General features: G+C 56.0%; 2 protein-coding genes across 2 annotated transcripts in view; both read right to left on the bottom strand.

The window, feature by feature from the left end:
* The window catches only part of LINGO1 (leucine rich repeat and Ig domain containing 1), a 78,169-nt gene extending 75,507 nt beyond the window's left edge, over positions 1–2,662 (bottom strand). Inside the window, exon 1 of the mRNA XM_087428733.1 lies at positions 2,514–2,662. The gene's annotated coding sequence lies outside the window, so the exon portion shown is untranslated. The remainder of the gene's footprint in view (positions 1–2,513) is intronic.
* LOC147917601 (uncharacterized) overlaps positions 2,522–19,304 on the bottom strand; it is a 124,533-nt gene continuing 107,750 nt past the window's right edge. Inside the window, exon 7 of the mRNA XM_087429080.1 lies at positions 2,522–2,695. Within this exon, the coding sequence (XP_087285206.1) occupies positions 2,522–2,695 (174 nt within the window). The remainder of the gene's footprint in view (positions 2,696–19,304) is intronic.

The following is a 19,304-nucleotide window of genomic DNA, read 5'->3' as shown; positions in this document are numbered from 1 at the left end:
CAGGGCAGAAGGCTGTACCGCCCCTTGGCCCCCACCCACCAGGCCACGCCCCCCACCCTCTCTGCCCACTATTCTAAAGCAGAGGGTCAAGTCAGTTTGCTGGCAAGACACATGGTTCTCATTTTAATTAATTAAAGAAAAATCTAATCACTGCATTAAACTTCTCATTACTCCACTTGAATACCCGTTAAGTAAATTTAATTACCAGAGGATTGGGTTTCCCAGCCTCTTTCATTAGCTTCTGATAAGACGGGGAGGGGGAAGGAAGACGGCGGGAAGCAGAACAATGTCGTTCCCGACCCACAGAGGGCACGGTGGGCACTGTACTGGGGCCACCATGGTTGGCTTTGGTGTCTCTCTGGGGACAGGCCCAGCCCTGGGCCTGGGGGAGACCCCTCCACCCCAGCTGCCCCAAGGAAGGGGAAGACCTAGCATCTGACTACACTCAGCACTGAATGCTTCATTTACGGCCACTCTTGTTTATTTACACCCCACCTCTTTCTAAGAGTCTGAGGCTGCTGAGAACAGCATAAGCTGAAAAATAAGAGAAGAAATCAGAATGAGGAAAAAATGATAAAGAAGAAGAAGCCAGAGGCAAAGCTATTGAGTAACTGCATGCCACAGCATCCAGAGCACTTATCAGAAATGGGCCACAACCCAGCTATGAGCTTCCCAGCAGCCAAGGCAAAGAGAGCAATACACTTCGGCACTGATGTAGTAACCAATAGAGTATTTATGAGGAAATGCACACTGAGTCTTGGTCTTTCCATCTGTAGAAAGGGTGGAGCAGGAAGACAGACTAAAGGAGATAACCACTGGCTGGAGCAGTCAGCAGAAGCTTCCTGGAGAAAGAAGGACCTAAACTGGACCTTGAAAAAGAGGACAGGGTAGAAAGCGAGGAAGGGCATAATAGGTGGGTGAACTGCATCACTAAGGTTTAAGGGAAAGAAGAGGAATGACTAGGGGAGAAGAGGCAGGGGCAGAGGGAGGGCAAGGGGCCTGGGGTGGAAAAGGCTTCTCCAAAGGAGGGGCTGAAGGTCCCCCCCATCACCAGACCCCAAGCTGGGCCCCCCAGCTCCCCATGTGCAAGGACTGGCACTGCTGGCTGGGGTGGGAGGAGCAAAAGGAGGCAGCAGACCAGGGCCTGCAGACTGGCCAGGCCGGGGACACAGGTTCCTGCCGTCCTGTACGGAATGGTGCCTGCCCAGTGCCCCTCCACAGCTGGTGCACCCTCCGATCTGCCGCTGGGAGTGTGGGCTGCTTCAGCTCCCTGCTCCCCGTTCCTCCAGAGAATTACCCTCTGCACATGGGGGCCACCTCGCCTGAGCAGGCGCCCCAGGAGTGGCCCACAGTCCATGACTGATTGACACAGGGGTACAAAAGCCTGGCCCCCTTGTCTAGGGGGTGATTCTATGGTATGAACTACACTCCAGGGCTCCCTGGACCAGCCCAAGGCTAGACCTTCCCTGAGACCATGGCCTCACTGGGCTCCCATTCCTGCCCCAATCTCTGTCTTCCTCCCTTCTCCCAAGGCCCACCCTTGGTAAGTCTCATGTATACAAATCCTTGTCTCAGGCTCTGCTTCTAGGGATCCTGACTGATGATGCCCCTTCTGCAGCTCCTTCCAAGTTTGAAGAAAGCAGGGGTGTCCCAAACCCCTGGGAGGGAAGGGGAAGAGAACAGGATTTACTGAGTGCCTGCTGGATGCCAGTGCTTTCCGTGCACCAGTCAGGTAGTTCCACGGCACTCCTGCCAGGAGACTCTCATCATCAGGTGAGGAAACAGACTCAGAGAGGAACAGGGGTTCACCCAAGGACACACAGCATGTCCATATCCATCTAGGACTGGCCTCAAGCTGTCTAACCTGGGCAGACTCCCTCCATAATGATCATTTGTTATTTGCCTCTGCCAGTTGGGGGCGTCTCTTTCCTGCCAGCAGGACCCCAAGCTTCCTTTGGGAAACACCCACTCCTTATTCCTGGTCACATGGTTGGGGAAAGATGGACCCTGGGCCCCAGGGGACCCATGTTTCCAAGCTCTGTAGACCCAGTTAAAGGATCAAGATGATCCAAATCCTGCCAATAGGGCACAAGAGATCAACTCCAGGACTTTTGTTTGTTGTATCAGGAAAGCAGATTTTGTCTCCAACCCCGACCCCAGATTTAAACCTGGAAGCATGTTGCCCTAGAAACTGCTCGCAAACATCTTGCAACCATATCATGTGGAATGCCACTGGGGGTGGAGCCATCACCGAGGAAGAGGAGCAGAGGAATACAGGTGGAAACCAGGCCCTGGTCACATTGTTTGAACCACTGGATCAAGCCCTGCCTGAAGCCCATCCTACCTCTGGACACTGAGGTTACATAAGCTAATAATTTCATTTTACTGAAATAGGTTTTTTGCTACTTGCAACCAAAGATACAGTGTTCAGAAAGGTATCCTTCCTGTTCCAGGGACCAAGAAGGCTCAGATCCCCAGCAGCCAGGGAGTGTGAGGTTGGGGATGCCACCTACCGTGACTGCTACTGTGCCCCGCTGAGTCCTGAAGCTTGAGGAGTCCCCTCGGCCCAGGCTGGGGTGAGGAGTAGGCTTGGGAGCTGGTCCAGGGGCTGGACAGGGCCAGAGCCCTGGAGATGCGGACGGGAGGCTGTATGGCCCCACAGACTCAAGGCAGCCAGGACATGGCTGCGGGATCCCTAGAAAACAGGAGAGGCAAGAGTGAGCAGTACGGTTCATTTGGGGGACAGAGGAGCATCTGGGCACAGCGGGGAGGGCAGATGGTGGCCACACCTTGACAGAGGTGAGACCAAAGTCAGCCAAGTGTATCTTCACTTCCTCACACCTTGCATCTCATTTCCTTCCCCATTTACTGCTCCTTCCCCAGGTACCTCCCCTTCCCCTGGAGTACCTCCAGGCACAGGAGTCTGCAGAAGGCCTTCCCTCTGAAGGGAAGGACAGGCTGGGGGCAGTGTGTGTTTTTCCAGGGGAGAGGGGTGGAGAGATGAGCAGAGCTTCAGCCTCCGTGCTGAGGACTCATTTCTCTCAGCTCCTCCTCCCATCATGCTCAGTACTGTCACACTGTCTCAATGCCCCCCGACCCAGGCTGCCGCTCCTGGGACAGGGTACCAGGCCACCTTGGAAGGCACCTACTTCTCCTAGCCACTGCCACTGGCCTGTCCCTCAGCCCCCCGGCAAAGCAGCCTGAATGAATGTCTCTGAGGTTGCCCAGGAAAATCATCCATCAGAGAGGAAGTGCTCCGGGCACAGAGCTGTTCACTGCAGGGTTATTTATAACAGCAAAATGGTGGAAGCTGCCTAAATATCCCACAGTAGAGATGACAAAGTGCAGCATGACACCTCTGCTCAATGGAATATTACACAGCCATTAAAAATGATAAATACAGAGACTGGTAGCGAAACAGGGCAATGTTTGCCTAATAATATTGAGGAAGAAAACTGAGAAAATGGATGAGGGCTGCAGCAATGCACACAGCTCCGCAATCACAGAGCCCACTCACCTCCATTACCCCTGACATGTGCTACAGCATCGCGGGGTCCACATTACGTAACCATTCCACAGGTGGAGGAGCTGAGGCTAGAGAAGCCACACACACACCCCCAGTTACATGGAGAGAAAGGGTAGAGTCGGGGCTCAAACTCCAATTTCTGACTCTAAGGACAGACTTCCACAGCTGCCGCTTTGTGCCATGATGGCAGCATTACGGCTGCCCTTTCTTCTCTACTTACTTACTCATCTTATTTAACAAACACATACTCAGGACCAGGCACCTTTCTAAGGCTTTATAGATGCTGACTCACATAATCTGCACGACAACCGTAAGAGGGAGCATTTATTACATCCTTATTTTTTGGATGAGGAAACTGAGGCACAGAAAGATTAAGTAACTTATCCAGGGTCAACGGCCACCTCTACTTCCCACACATTCTGCAAGCTTCCAGTATTGTCTTCAGGGGAAAAGGGCACACGGGCAGGGAGGGGACACTTGTTGCCTCGGGGTGGTGGAAATACAGAGGGGTGGGTGTGTGTGTGTGTGTGTGTGTTTTCCCTTTTTAATTTCATGGAAGTTCTTTTTGTAGCACTTGAAAGAAAAAAGTTCAAGAAACAAAACAAACATATCAAAGTTTTTAAAAAACAAGCACACACAAAAATGAAAACCTATCAAATTGAAGCTACGTGCGCATCCAACAGACCTCGGCTGTGAATGTAATTTACCTCCCGGCAGCAAAGCTCACATCTCCAGGCTTTTCTGCCAATTTCCTGTCCCCCCGGCCACTCCCTCCCGCCTGGGTGAGATCCTCACCTCAGAGGGCAGCGGGGAGCAGCCCTGCGTGGAGGTGAACTTCAATAAACACCTCCTGGCTCCTGGGCCCAGCGCAGCAGGCCAGCAGACAGACTGTGGAGCTGCTGCCGTCTGTGGGGCTCCCGCCACGGGCAAGGGCTGACCTGGAGAGGCCAGGGCCCCCGGGCCTCTGCCTCCAGCCCCAGGCAGCCCCATTCCACAGGTGGAGCAACCGAGGCCCAAGAGATAAAAGACCTTGGCAGAGGTCACACTGCTACTAAACAGGGAAATGCGTGCGCACATGTATGTGTGTGCGTCTGACCCACACGTGCACGTTTGTGTCTCTGATTCATGCAGTGCTTCAGGCCCAGGCACCTCCAAGCCTCTCCTTAGAAGGACAGGTGATTCCCAGTTCACACTCACACACACACACACACACACACAACTGTTACATTATTCACTGTGACTATACTCACACTTGTACAACCTGCTATTTCTCCTTTACATGTTTCTGTGTTATTTTTCATTCATTCACCAAGTATTTATTGAGCACTTACTAGATGCTAGGTGTCTCATAGGTGCTGGGGAGTCGGTGGGTACAAGACAGACAAGATTGGTGCTCTCTTGCGGACGGGGTACAGATGATAAGCAAATAAATAAATACGATCATTCTCAAGAGTGACAAGTGCAATTAAGATAACCAAACTTGGGAGGCTGGCCTAGTGGTGCAAGCGGTTAAGTGCGCGTGCTCCACTGCGGCGGCCCAGGGTTCACCAGTTCGGATCCCAGGCACGCACCAATGCACCACTTGGCAAGCCATGCTGTGGCAGCGTCCCATGTAAAGTGGAGGAAGATGGGCATGGAGGTTAGCCCAGGGCCAGTCTTCCTCAGCAAAAAGAGGAAGATTGGCAGATGTTAGCTCAGGGCTGATCTTCCTCACACAAAATAAAAGATAATCAAACCTGGTAACATGAGAGAGAGTCCCTGGGTGGGGCCAGGGGTCACTCCAGCTGGAGGATCAGGGAAGAGGTCACGTCTGAATTTATACCTGGATGATAAGAAATCAGCCCAGCCTGGAGCAGAAGTTGTAGGGCCAAGGGCAGAAGCGGGAAGGAGCCGGGTGTCTCTGAGGAGCAGCAGGCAGGCCGGGCGCCTGGGCCGAGGTGGGCGGAGGTGGGGCAACCGTGGGAAGTGAGGCTGCAGAGGGAGCCTGGGCCCTGAGGGCCAAGGTCAGGGCTTTGGACCTCATCCCGGTGAATGTGAATGAAAAGTCATGGGAGGGTTCTAACCAGGGAAGGGCTATGATGTTTCCTTCACTGTGAAAAGCTCCCCCGGGGCTGCTGAGTGGAGACTGGACTGAAGGGGAGCAGGCACGGGATCTGGGGACCAGTGGTTGGCTGTCGCAGCTGCCTAAGACAAGAGCTGAGGCTCGGCCAGGGTGAGGGAGGGACCAGACAGATTCAGGATCTATGCTGTGGCACACCCAGCTCCTTAGCACTTGACTGATGAGCTGGATCTGAGGGGGTGGGGTAAGAAAAAGGACGAAGGACGACTCCCAGACCTTCTACCATAGACATGTACTGCTTTTACAACCAGACCTCTCTCCAAAATCAAAAATATCTATTAAAAAATAACACAGCAGATGAGCTACCCATGGAGACCTTTGAGTCTCACATCCCCGGGGGTACACTTTTCTCTCTGGAGCCCCTGCTCTGTTCCCTGGTCCTGTGTGTAGCACGTAGGGAGGGGCAGAGAGTTGACGCCACCCTCAGGCTGACAGGAGACAAGATTGTCCAAAAAGACAGGATGGGGCAGGGTGGGAGAGGGTGCAGAGAGGCCCCCAGCACACACTTGTTGAAGAATGTGTTGGCTGAACCCGGGAGAAGCTGTAGGAGGGAGCCCGGGGGACAGGGGCAGCATCTGGGAAAAGCACGAGTTTGAGGGTAGGACAGTCCTGGGCATGAGTCCCGGCTCCGCCCTCGCCAGCTGTGGGGCCCTGGGTAAGTCATCCACTTCCCAAGGCTCAGCTCCCTCATCTTCCAAGTGGCGACCACAATCCTCCCACACAGAGCTGTGCTGGAGATTCAGAGAAATGAAGCATGTCAAGAGATGGCATTTACAAATATTAGCATCCTTCCCCTTTTGTTATAAAAAAGGGGCTAAGAAAGCCAATTTGGGCTTAGACTGGTAAGCTTCACATCCATTCTAATAGAAATTCTAGAAGCACTGCACAGAACACCAGGAAGACAATGGCAAGTTTGAGGAGTTCATCACAGAGAGTCTTGCAGAAGAACCGCATGTCCTCTCTTGGCTGCTTGAAAGGGTGACGTGCACTCCAGCCAGCCATGAGCAAGGCCCTCGTGACATCCTTGTGGATGAGACAGAAAACTATGGCTGGTTTCTCAGTGGTTAGCTAAATAAGCATGTCCAAGAATGTGGCAGAGTGGGTCAGACTGGCCCCCAGGGTGGATTTTCACTGGCATCGGCAGGGCTGGTCCTTGACCCTGCCTGGAACAATGTTGTTGGCAGACTAGGATGGAGCCTGGAAGGTAGGTCCAGCCTGGGAGGGGTCAATTAGGGAGGCAGGTCCCCTGTTCAAAGCCCTCCACTTGCCCTGGGAATAGGCCAAAGTGGACAAGAGGGAGTTACTAGAACCTGGCTGAATTCCGTGAGTATCTCCAAGAACCAGCTACACAGAGTGGCCAGGGAGTCGTGGCCTCTGGAGCCTGGTGGCCAGGACATGTGGGGGCTGGGTGAGCCAGCTGCTCCAGCTCTGGAGATGGTGCAGCCACCTCTAGGCAGCTGTGTCCAGTCATCAAAGTACCTGTCTCGAAGGTCTTTGATAAAGTGGGGTCTGCTCACAGGGGCCTTGATAGGAAGAGGTAGGCCTCGAACCCATGTTCCCTGGGGAAGCCTCAGGGACCTGGTCAGGACTTCAGGTCTCTGACAGAGACAGTTGGCCTTTACGAGCCCAGAGAGCAGAGCTAGGCCCAGTGAGAAAAGATTCCAGGGAGATAAATCTCTGTTCAGCATGAGGAGTAGTGAGCTCCCTGTCCCTGGGGGCTTGCAAGCAGAGGTCTGAGAACCGTGTATGTTGGGTGGGGATTTGCACTACATGGGGAGACTGCTTTCAGCTGTGAGTTTGATTCTATCAACATATGAATCAGGGCTAGATTGTATGGATCAAAATGGGTGTTACAGAGAGTGAAGGGAAGGCAAGGTAATGCCCAGAATCATAGTTATTGCTATTATTACGTTATAGATCACTGAACAGTCCCATCTATTCTCTAACTGGATCTTCTGCCCACCCCATGAGGCATAGAGGGCAAGACTCTTAACCTCATTTAGCAGATGAGGAAACTGAGGCCCAGAGAGGGAATGGGACCAGCCCAAGGTCCCATAGCATGTCAGTCCCAGGTTCCCCCTATGGCCCCACACCTAGAGGCCTTCCCCTCCTGCACTCCCAATGGTCATCCCACCACCCCTGCCCCAGAAGGAGCAGGAATCCCCCCTCCACCCCGGGCTTCCATCTAGCTGCCAAGACGCCCCATCCCTGAAGGTTAGAGGCCCTCTTTGCCCACTCCCCCCCAAAACCTGGGAGGGGGGACCCCAACCTGGAAGGCTTCTCCTCCCAGGTTACACAGGCCCTGCTCCTCCCACTCTCTCCTTTCCCTGGTCGTCCTGACACAGCCCCTTAGGTTGGTTCCTTCAAACCAGAGCCAGAGCAGACACTAGGCTTTGCCCAGTAATGGAGCTCAAGGAGCAGGGTCCCTCCTGCTCAGCCCCGTTCTTCCCCTCACACCTACACAGGCGGCTTGTGACCTGGAGAACCAGAGCCCACCTTCCAGGCAGCCCCGCTGACCCCCTTCCCCTTTCCTGGCCAGAGGAGCAGAGAGGGCATCTGGGTAGGAGGGGTGGGCGCGTCGGGAGGTGGGGTCTCCCAGGGGAGACTGGCACCACCGAGGCAGGGAAAGCTGCCACCCCCAGCACCACTCCTCACCCCATCACACACAGAACCCTCCAGACACTCTGTGAGCCGAGTGGCAGCATCTCACTTTACAGGTGAGGAAGGGAAGTCTCGGAGAGATTAAGGAACTCGTCCAAATTCAAAATATTAAATTGAACAGAAACAGCTTGTAAGTCCTGGAGTCAAGATTTGAACCCAGGACCGGCTGATCCCAAATACCAGTGTTTTCCATACTCCCTGCTGCCTCCACAGGAGTGCAAGCCCGCTCAAGTAGGCAGCCTGATGAGCAGAGGAACGGGAGGCAGGGGGCGGCAGAGAGAGGGAGAGAGAAGGCCAGACAAAGACGCGACAGAGCAGCAGAGACAGACGATTGACAAGTGGACCCTGCAGGGGCCAGAAGGAGACAGCCCTCTTGACCAATGAAAGACCCTCAAGTGCCACTTCTGCTGCCATCTGCCTGTCCCATCTAGCCACTAGTGTTCCCTGGGTCCTTCCTGGGACGCCCAGGCCCAAGGAGCCCCCAGTCATTGAGGCGGCCAGGCCAGACCAGACCAGTGCGGGCCAGCCCTGGGGCAGGGAGGTGGGCAGAGGGAGTAGGGGGGCCAGTTCTGGCCCCAGACAAGGCCATCTGCCCAGCCTCTGCCTGCCCACGCCTGGCTAGAAGGTCCAGCTGCCCAGACTCCCCACCGGGCACAGCACACCTGCCAGCCCCACATGGCTGTGGGCGTGTTCTGGGCCAGCCAGGTGTTCCCAGGCCCGGCTGGCAGCCGAACACAATCGGCCTGTCCCCAGAGCATGCAGGGTTGAAGCAACAGCTTCTCGACTGAATATTTAAGAAGAAAAATACCTTTTTTTTTTTTTTTTTTAAGTAAGAGAGAGAAAGGGAGGGAAGAGGAAACCAGCAAAGGAGGGGGAGGATAGGAGGGAGGGAGAAACCTACCCCATCACTGCAGTCAAGGTCACAGGCGTCATTGAGGGGCAGGCGCGGGCAAGGAGGCTTTAATCTGGAGTTCAGGCCGAGGAAACTAAACGCTTGAAGCCGGAGTACATTACTGCCCTGGATGATCTGTCGGCTTCTATTAGGCTAAATATCTCTGTATAATGGGGAATTATCCTCTGAAAAGGCAGACTGCCGGCCTCTCCAGGGAGGGGGCAGCGGGAACCTCTCGTCGTGAGGGCTCTCCCACGAGGGGAGGGAAGAACAGGACCAACTAGGAAAGCCACCCCCCATCCACACCCCCTCCCCGGAAAGTCACAGTCAGCAGCTGTTTGATGCCTGGGGCGGGCGCCAGCCTCCCTCCCCTCATCCCCAGACTCTCCCTCACTCCCTCCACTTAGGAGCCTGAAAAGATGCCAGACCTGGGGTCAAGGCCTGACTATGCCTTGGTGACAGCAGATGACCCTGGGCGCATCCGTGAGCCTCCTGAAACCTCTGTTTCCCTGTTAGAGGGAGCTAATAATACCCACCCGAAGGCTGTGCTGGGGGGTGGTACGGAGCTGGCACAGAGCCCAGCATAGAGTGGGCACCCAGGACAGTCTTGCTCACGATGCTCTGCCCACCAGTGAGGACCTCCTCCCCCTCGTCCCCTCCTCCACGTCCTCACTGGCCCCCATAGGCCACCACCACCTCCCCCAGGAAACCCTCCCTGACCCCACCCACAGGTATCTCCTACAGCCAGAACCCCACCTCTGGCCCTCCCAGTCTCCGGTGGTTGTGTGCCTATGGGTGCTTCAGCCTTAGGGTTCCCTCTGAGCAGGGTAGCATTTCCTCCTTCCCACCATCCCTAGACCCCCGCCCCCCACACTCAGGACTGGACACCCTGGACTCTGCCCAGATCTGCAGGCTCGGAGATGGGGGTTGGTGAGAACCAGGAGCAGAGGTGGTAGCACCTTAGGCTTCGGCTGGGTCCACTGAAGGGCAACACTCATGGGAAGGCAGTCAGCACCAGGGAAGCCGGGCCAGGAGGGCATAAATCCCAGGACATGAGTCCGAGAGAGCAGGGTGGCGGCCAGACCACCTGCAGGACTGCCAGGGCCCAAGGCAGGGCTGGGGCCAGGTCAGAGGAGTGTAGAGGGCCGTGCTGGGGCCACTCCAGGACTGCCAGCAGCCCCGCGGGACACTCAAAGGAAGGCCTCCCCAGGGCAGGTAGAGGCATGCTGTGCTGCCTCCTCCCACCGCAAGCCCACAGGTCCAGCCCAGAGTCCCTACTGCCTGGGGCAGGGGGCAGCTAGTTCATTGACTGACTCATATATTCATTCATTCAGCAAATGCTCTCTAATGCTTTCTGTGAACTAAAGGTACAGAAATGCCCAAGATCCTGCATCAGGGGGTCACAGTCCAGTGGGACAAGTTGGGGTGGGGGTGGGGGCCCACAGGGAGATAAGAGACAACAACAACTGGGGATTGTGTGAGAGTGGGAGCCCAAGGAGCTGTGGGAACAGGGTAGGGGGGCATCCAATCCAGGGTGGGGGGGTCAGGGAAGGCTTCCAGGGGAAGGGATCTCAAGAAGGGTCTTGAAGGAAAAGGAGTTGAGTTTGAAAGCGGAGGGGAAAGGTGCTGTTGGCAGAGGGGCGACCTGTGCCAAGGCCCAGGGGCATGAACAGTGGGCTGGAGAGGGAGACAGGTCCCCCACCAGGGAGGGCCTGTGTGCACGACTCAGAGGTTTACTCTTATCCCAAGAGCCATCAGGAGCCTGAAGGGTTTTAAGTGGGACATGACAGGGTCCGATTTGTACTTGATAAAGATCATTCTGGCTGCCACCGGTGGAGGATGGATTACACGGGAGGAGAGGAGAGAGCCAAGTTAGGACTGAGGCAGTGGCCAGGGGAGGGATGATGGGGCCTGAGCGGGCAAAGGGATGGAGAGGAGGGGGTGGGCGCAGGAGGTATCTGACAGGCAGAATCTGCAGAGCGAGGGCAGCAGTTGCAATACTGACAGCAGAATATCCCCCTGAGCAGCATCAACGCTCTTGTCCAAACAACACTGTCAACTCTGCAAAGCCCTCTTAAACCCAGCAGTTACTTTGATCTGCACAACACTTGGGTGAGGAGGAGAGGCCTGGGACTAGTTACTTAGTTCATTAATTCAGCAGAGCTTGTTGAGTCCCACTATATTCCAGGCATTGTTCTGGCTCACTCAACAGAAGGGGAAACTGAGACCCAGCAGTGCCACCCAAGAAGTTGCACAGCCACATGGGTGGGTGGAAGTCCGGGGCTGCTGTCAGTCTCCATTAGTGAGAGGTGGTACAGGGCTTCCATTACGGCCCAAGAGACTGCGGGGGTGATTGGTAATGGCCACTGGCTTGGGGGATCCAGAGATCCTCCAGAGCTGGGGAACGGGTTGGGGCAGAAGCCAGATGGGAGCTGTGGGAAGGGAAAGACTGACAACAGGGGCTGAGCACGGGCAGTGGCAGGGATGAGCCTCAGTCTGGAGTGGAAGCACCTCTTCCTCCAAGACAGGCTGGGAGCCAGAGAGAAAGCGTGAGGGGGAAGGAGGCAAGTTCACGGTGGAGGGTGCTCATCTCCCCCAGGGGCAGGAGGCTAGAAAGGTGGGTAACGGCAGGGCCATCAGGCCCACCTGAGGAGAGGAGGGGGCAGGCAGGGCCAAAGGGGAGAAGGGTCAGGGTGGGCACACCAGGAGGACCTGGAGCTGGGCTGGGCCCCCTAAGGTGGCTGCAGGGAGAGGGGAGGGACAGGGCTGAGCTAGGGGAGGGGCAGAGGACAGGGAGCCCCAGGAGGGAAGAGCAGGCCCCATGACTGCCCTAGTGGGTGCTCAGTGCAATGACCTCAGGGTGCCCTGTGCTTAAGGGGGGCTAAGAACCTCCTCAGAGCGTGGGCTCCCAAGGGCCCAGCCACGTGTCGGGAAACGCTGAGAGCAGCCTAACTGCCTCCGGACCTCTGCTGCCACTGACGGGAGCCCCCTGGGCAGCCCACGAGTGCTCCTCCCCTCCAGGTCCCTGTCACAAGGCAGGTCTCAAGGCCAGCAGGTCCACACCGAGCATTCGCCAACAGGCTCCTCACTCCCCTGGGCCCTACCTGCCTCATCAGTAAACTGGGGCAGCCCCCACCTCTCAGGCAGTCAGGTCAGGAGAGCACTGCCCAGGGCCTGGCACACAGTAGGTGCACACGGACGACTGCCCCCTGCCCTCCCTGGTGGCGGGGCCTCTTGGAGGGCAGTCCTCACAGCACCCCCAGGGCCTCACACACACTTGTGCTCAATTAACTTTTACTGACCTGGGTTTAACCACTAACCACCTGGTAGCAACGTAAGAGGTCAGAATTCTGCCCCCTGGACCTGATGGGGAAGGGCTGAGAGGAAGGAGGACACTGCAGGAGGACACGGCAGATGCTCCAGGGAGCAGGTGTGAGGATGCAGCAGAGGCCAAGGTCACCGGGGGCGGCAGAGGCCCTGCTCTCACCACACACATTAGCACTCCTCAATAATTCAGCAGGCCAGCAGGGGACCCAGGGGAGGGGAGTGAGGGCTGGGGGCGGGGTGCCCCCAAGGGGAGGGTCCTTGGGCAGATGGGCCTCCTGGGCCCAGCCTCCCCATAGCACCCACAGCATTGGGGAGAAACTGAAATAAGTCAAAAAGAGGGAGAAGCCACCTGAGGGACAACGGGCAGAGCCTGGAAGGCTTCACAGAGGTGGTGGCTTTTCAACTGCTATGGGCCTCATCTGGCTCTTCTGTGAAATGGCACTACTACTACTACTACTACTACCACTACCACTACCACTATCACTACTACTACTACTACTAATAATAATAATAGCTAAAGTATTTGGGGCACTTACTCTGTGCTACGCCCTGTGCGAGTACTTTGTGCTCAGAGAGATGGAGGTAGAGCTGAGGCCGAGCCTGCCCCCTCCTAGACTCCCTTTGGCTGGACTGGCTGGAGGAGGGTTGCCTGGGGTCTGGGCCTTGACCCAGGTGCAGGCAGGGTGGTAGGCTAGGTGGGTGTCGCCAGTGGCCAAGGTCTGAAAGTTGCCCAGTGTCTTCAGCATCCCTCCAAGTGGCCACCCCTGAGCCGGGGTGAGTGGGACGGTGGTGGGTGGTAGGGGAGGGAACCTTCCAGAGCCAGGTCAGAGGCAGCAAGGTCAGAGGTTACACAGTGGCTGTGGCGGCAGCTCTGTTTGACCCTCCCAGTGTTGAAAACACTGGTGCTGAGCGTGGCCTAAACCTGCAGCTCCCCGCTTCTGTCTTCCACAGGGCCAACCTCACCCACAGGCCAGGCTCCAGAAGTTCTCAGGCTCTAAACAGGCAGGATGGAGGAGGAGGGAAGAGGAAGGAGAAGAGCAGCAGTGGTCACCACTCCATGTGTCTCCTACACTGAGACTGCACGACAACGCTGGGTGGGAGGTGTTATCACTCCCACTTGATGCGGAAACAGGCTCCAGGGGGTTATGTCCCTGGGCCAAGGTCACAGATGGGAATGGCCGAGCTGGGACTCACACCCAGGACTGTCTGGTTGACTAATGGGCAAGGAAATGCCAAAGGCTGAAGGGCTCACGGGGCTGAAGTTGGAGGGTATTTCAAGCATCATCAGCAGGACTGGGCAGTTTGAGAAGATGAGGAGATAAGAGGCAGGGGATTTGAGAGAGGTCTCTCCTTTGGCTTCCAGAAGCCCTCTGCCCCACCTCACCTCTGCCCGAAAGCATCTCATCTCCCTGGTGAGATGGGGCACCCAGGAGGCCTGATGTTGCCAACATAGCTTGAGAAGGACCTTTGCATGGGGCCTGGGGGGATGAGGGTGTGGTTAAAGAGAGATAAAAGCTAAGCCCTGAGCTAGGACAAGGCCACCTGTGGCCTGAGGCTAGCGGGGGTGGAGGTCAGGAAGGCCCAAGAGGACAGGTGTCACAGTGCCTGGAATCCCTCTATTAGAGCATCATTCCTTTGAGTTCTCAAAGGCGTTTGGTTTCCACAAAGCTTTCAAGCCTGGGAGAGGCCCTACCTAGGAATACTGGCAGTGGGAGGTAGGACCCTGGGGTTCTGGTGCCCTGCCTCTACTAACTTGTGTTTCTTGGCACAAGTGTCTTCCCCTCCCTGGTCCTCAGCAGCCTGATCTGCAACATGAGGCGTCCAGGCCTAAAGGCTGGGGGATACCTAAGGTGGGTGGAGACACTCCAGACAAGCCACCCCTCCCAATGACTGTATCGACTGTATGCAGGCTGTGTGCTCAGCACGACTCTCTACGGCCTTCCTTTGTCCTCTCCAGGAGGAGAGGACCTCTGCAGGTATCAGTATTCCAATCTTCTAGGTGAGCAAACTGAGGCTCAGACACGAGAAGGGACACTCCAAGGTGTCCACGAAGAGCAGCGGACAAGCCCTGTGGGGGCTGTCTCATTCAGCACCCTGGACAGCTCTTGGCTGCTGCCTTCCTGACCACCACTCAGTCACTACCTGCCACCACCCCCCAACACCCTTAACTATGGCTTTTCCCAGTCCCCTCTTCCCACCTGAACTTCACCCAGCTTTCCCTGACTGCTCCAGCTGCACAGATCTCTCCTGGGCTCCTGGCACGGCTGTGACCTGTGCACATGGCACTGAGACCTAACGTAGCACTTGCTCCCTTTTACTTCTGACTTAAATCTCATTCTCTCAGCAGCTCCTCAAGGCAGGGAACTGTCTCCCTCTCTCTTTTCTATGCCACAGTCTGCGCACACAGAGGGGACTGGTGGAAACCCACTGGCTTTGGATCAGGCAGATGTGGGTGAGAATTGGGCTGGAAACTCTAGGCCCACCACTTGACCTCACCGGCCTTCAGATTCCCCAGCTGGGACACGAGATGACCCTGTCCATCTCACAGGCCTGCTGGCATTTACGTAACAGAGTACAGATGAGCCGTGCAGGGGGCTACTAGCCCTCATGTCAGCATGGCCTCCTGCTGACCCTCCTGGTACTGCACTCAAATTCTGGACCACTTCTCCCCGTGAAATTTTCTAAATGACTCACAAATGGGCGTATTCTGGTCACTGGGACATGTCTGAGGCTAGTAGAAGGGTCAGGAAGGCCCAAGAGAACAGGTATCAGAGTGCTTGGAGTCCCACTGTTAGAAACAATTCCTTTGTGTGCTTGTGGGTGTTCAGTTTCCACAATGGTTTTGAGCCTGGGAGAGGGAACTCTTAGGAATATTGGCAGTGGGAGGTAGTATCCTGGGGTTCTGGTCCCTCTTCTCTACTAACATTCCATGTGTCTTGGCACACGTGTCTTCCCCTCTCTGGTCCTCAGTTGTTCCATCTGCAATATGAGATGTCTGGGCCTACAAGAGGTGGGGTGGCCTCTTCCCACCACTTCCTGGAAGCAAAGGAGGAAAATGCCTATAGAGGTGATGTCAGGGGTGCTGGTAAGCACCCCCAAAGCGCTCAAAACCAGGACCACGATGCCCAGATGCCTCCATGGGGACCGCCACATTCCTTTACCCCTGGGATCTATGGGCCTTGCAAACAGGCTCCACCCGTTCCCAGCCCCGGCGAGGACAAGACCTGCCTGCATGCCTTGGACCTCACAGTCCCTAATCCAGATGGAAAAAGGAATAAGGTTGCATGCGGGGACCTGGGCAGGAAGAGCTCTGCTGAGGGTCCCCCGCTCTGTCCCAGGGAGGGATGCTGAGGAAGCCTGCAAAGGGGGAAAGGGACAGAGAGTTTGTATCCTGGCTCCACGACTTAACTAGCTGAGTGACCATAGAAAGTCATTCCACCTCCTTGAGTTCCAGTTTCCTAATCTATAAAATGGGGACAATACCCATTTGCAACAATATGGATGGACCTGGAGGGTATTATGTTAAGTGAAATAAGCCAGACAGAGAAAGACAAATACTGTATGACCTCTCTCATATGTGGAATATAAACCAACACATGGACAGAGAGAACAGTTTGGTGGTTACCAGGGGGAAGGGAGTTAGGGAGTGGGCACAAGGGGTGAAGGGGCACATTTATATGGTGACTGACAAATAATAATGTACAACTGGAATCTCACAATGTTATAAACTATTATGACATCAATAAAAAAAATTGGGGACAATAATACCCACCTTCCCAGAGCCCATACAGTGCATGGTGTGTGGCAAGTTCAGGAGAAACTGTAGACATTATGACCAGATTCCTGGCCAGGGCTTTGGGGTTTTTCACATCAAGGCCCAGAGTGGGTGACATCAGCACTGGACACTTAAATAACAGGCCCCATGGGAGAGATGAGCGCTGGGAGCTCAGAGGGAGCGTGGATGAGGTGGGCATCAAACCTGCCTCAGTGGGGCTCCACCTAGAGAACCAGGCTGAGCCCCGACCCTGCTCACACACTGAGCCCCCACCCTGCTCACACACTGAGCCCTAACTCTGCTCACACACTGAGTCCCGACCCTGGTCACATACTGAGTCTCAATCCTGCTCACACACTGAGCCTTGACCCTCTCACACACTGAGCCCCGACCCTCCTCACACACTGATCCCCGAACCTCCTCACACACTGATCCTCGACCTTGCCCACACACTGAGCCCCAACCCTGCCCACACACTGAGCCCCGACCTTGCCCACACACTGAGCCCCGACCTTGCCCACACACTGAGCCCTGACCCTGCTCACACACTGAGCCCTCTTCCTGCTCACACACTTAGCCCTGACCCTCCTCACACACTGAGCCCCGACCCTGCTCACACACTGATCCCCGACCCTGCTCACACATTGAGCCCTGACCCTGCTCACACACCGAGCCCCAACCCTGCTCTCACACTGAGTCCTGACCCAGTCCCCAGCCACCGTGTCCAGTGCCCACCAGAGACCAATGTCATAGTCGGCCCTAAGGAGAGCTGCCAGGCTCCCACTTTCCTTAGAAAAGCTGCTGGGTTAATCTTCCATCATATGAACTGGCTCATCCCGGGCGAGGAGGATGCAGGAGGTGTGGGCTCAAGGTGTCCCCCCCAGCCCCTCGCCCCTCATGTCCACGCCCTCCCCACACCTTCCCTCTATGCCACTGGCGTCTGCCTTAAGATGCCCCCACACACACCAGCCCCCCTTCCATCACCCCAGCCACATTTTCTACGTCCCCAACCACACCTCCACAACTCAAGCTCTTAAGATGTTTTTCTGCTCCCACCTCAGAAGATGGAAATGCTGGAATGCCTGAGGGAAAGGGCCTTAGGCCTCATTCGCTCACTGGGCTCACTGTCCAGGTAGGGATACTGAGGTCACTGGGGGTGAATGGCAGCCCCATCCTGGTCCAGGGCTTTTTCCACCCAGCCCTCTGGCTGCCAAGGGGTTTCCCTCCTCTCAGTGGCCCACCAGGCCAGCAGAGGAGGAGCCCCTGTAGATGGGGGCAGGCAAGCCCCAACCCCCTCCCACATCCAGGAAGGCAGCAGGAGGTGGCAGAGCCTCAGGGAGCCACTCTATCCTGGGCTCCTCTGTCCTTGGAAAGCCCCAACTCAGGGCTAATTTTAGACCTCTTCTCAGGCTGAGCAGTTGAAGAACTTTTCTAGATCGCCTCTGGCATAATGGGGCCACAGGGCTGAGCTGCCCCCACCCTCCCCAGGGCAGCTGAGGCCTCCTGGCCAGGGTCCTACAGTGTGACACTAGTGGAGAGTCTGCAACTGAATCCAGACATGGCCTTGGGTGAAGACCAAGGTGGCAACACTGGGCGATGACCTGCCCACCCATGCCTGAAATGCCACCTCTCACGACTCATCCTTTTAGGTAAAGCACTGCTCTTCTCAAACATGAGACTAGACAGGGGTGGGGGTCACCTCTAGAGGCGACGGCTCTGGGTTCCTCTCCTGGCTCTGAGCACTACCAGCTGCAAGGCCTTTCTGAGTTCAGATCCCTCACCTGTGAAATGGGGATAATAATACATAAATCATATGATTGTTATGACTAAGATCCTGACATCCTTGCCATCTCCCCCAGGACGTCCCACAAACCCCTCATCCCTCATCTTCCCCCAAGCCCGCCCACCCTTCCTCGTCCAGTGCTCCTGCCTCTGTGAATGTCTCCAACATCAGCCCAGCTGCGCAAGCCAGAAACCTGGGGGCCTTGTGACTCCTCCCCGACTCCCTCCTCATCCAAACCAGGACAAGTCCTGAGTGTGTGTCAGTCCGGCCTCCTCTGCACCTCCGTCCTGGTCCAGGCCCACCACTGCCCGCTGAATCCTGCTCCTGCCCTTGTGCATCTCCACTCTGCTCCCCACATGGCGGCCAGGGCAGCACCAGTGAACCCTAAACTAGATTAGGCCCCTTCCCTGCCTAAAACCCTCCAGCAACTTCCTCTTTCTCTTAGAACAAAACCCACCCACCCTCCCTGCCACAGTCCACAGACTGTCTAACCCAGCCCTGTCCACCTGCCCTGACCCACCTCCGTGGCTCCCTTCCCCTACCCCACAAGTTTCCTTCCAGCTCCTCAACACGCCAGGGTTCCCCCAGGCATGGAATGCTCTCCTCCCCTTCTTGCACACAGCTCCCTCCTCATCCATCTGATTATGGGATGAGACACCTTCTCGGAGAAGCCCTCCCAGACTGCCCTGTCTCAGCGGGCCAGGAGCTTCCCCCACCTTGGCATTCTCTATCATTCCCTTGTACTACTTGTCACGGTTTGCAATCACACACCTATTTGTTTGTTTACTTGTTTATTATCTATCCCCACGACCACCCCAACAAGACCTGTGAGCTTCACAAGGGAAGTGGCCATGCTGCCTTGTTGAGCATGGTATCCCCAGTGTTTAGCACGAGGCCTGGAACACAGTGATGCTCAACAAACAGGGATCCCCCTGATTTCAGCAGCAGACCCGAGAGTTCGCCCTCCCTGCTTCAGTCCCTGAAGCCTTATCTGGAGTCCCAGAAGAGGCCCTGGCAGGTGCAGACACCCAAATAAGGCATGGCTGTGCCTCCCTGGCCAGTGCCCATGGCTGCGGCTGTGCCAGGATGCCATGCAGGTCCCCTGAGGGGGACAGCGCAGCTAGGGACTGAGCAGGGCATGATCTGCGGCTGCTCAGACCACACAAGGGGCTGAGCATTCTTGCAGCAAACCATCTCGGTAGGCAGCGGGCAGTGGGCAGG

Source organism: Ceratotherium simum, chromosome 3 (assembly GCF_057802395.1).
Source record: "Ceratotherium simum simum isolate JZ-2026a chromosome 3, ASM5780239v1, whole genome shotgun sequence".
Taxonomy (NCBI): Eukaryota; Metazoa; Chordata; class Mammalia; order Perissodactyla; family Rhinocerotidae; genus Ceratotherium; species Ceratotherium simum.
The sequence above is the reverse complement of the archived record's forward strand: the minus strand, read 5'-3'. Positions and strand labels throughout refer to the sequence as shown.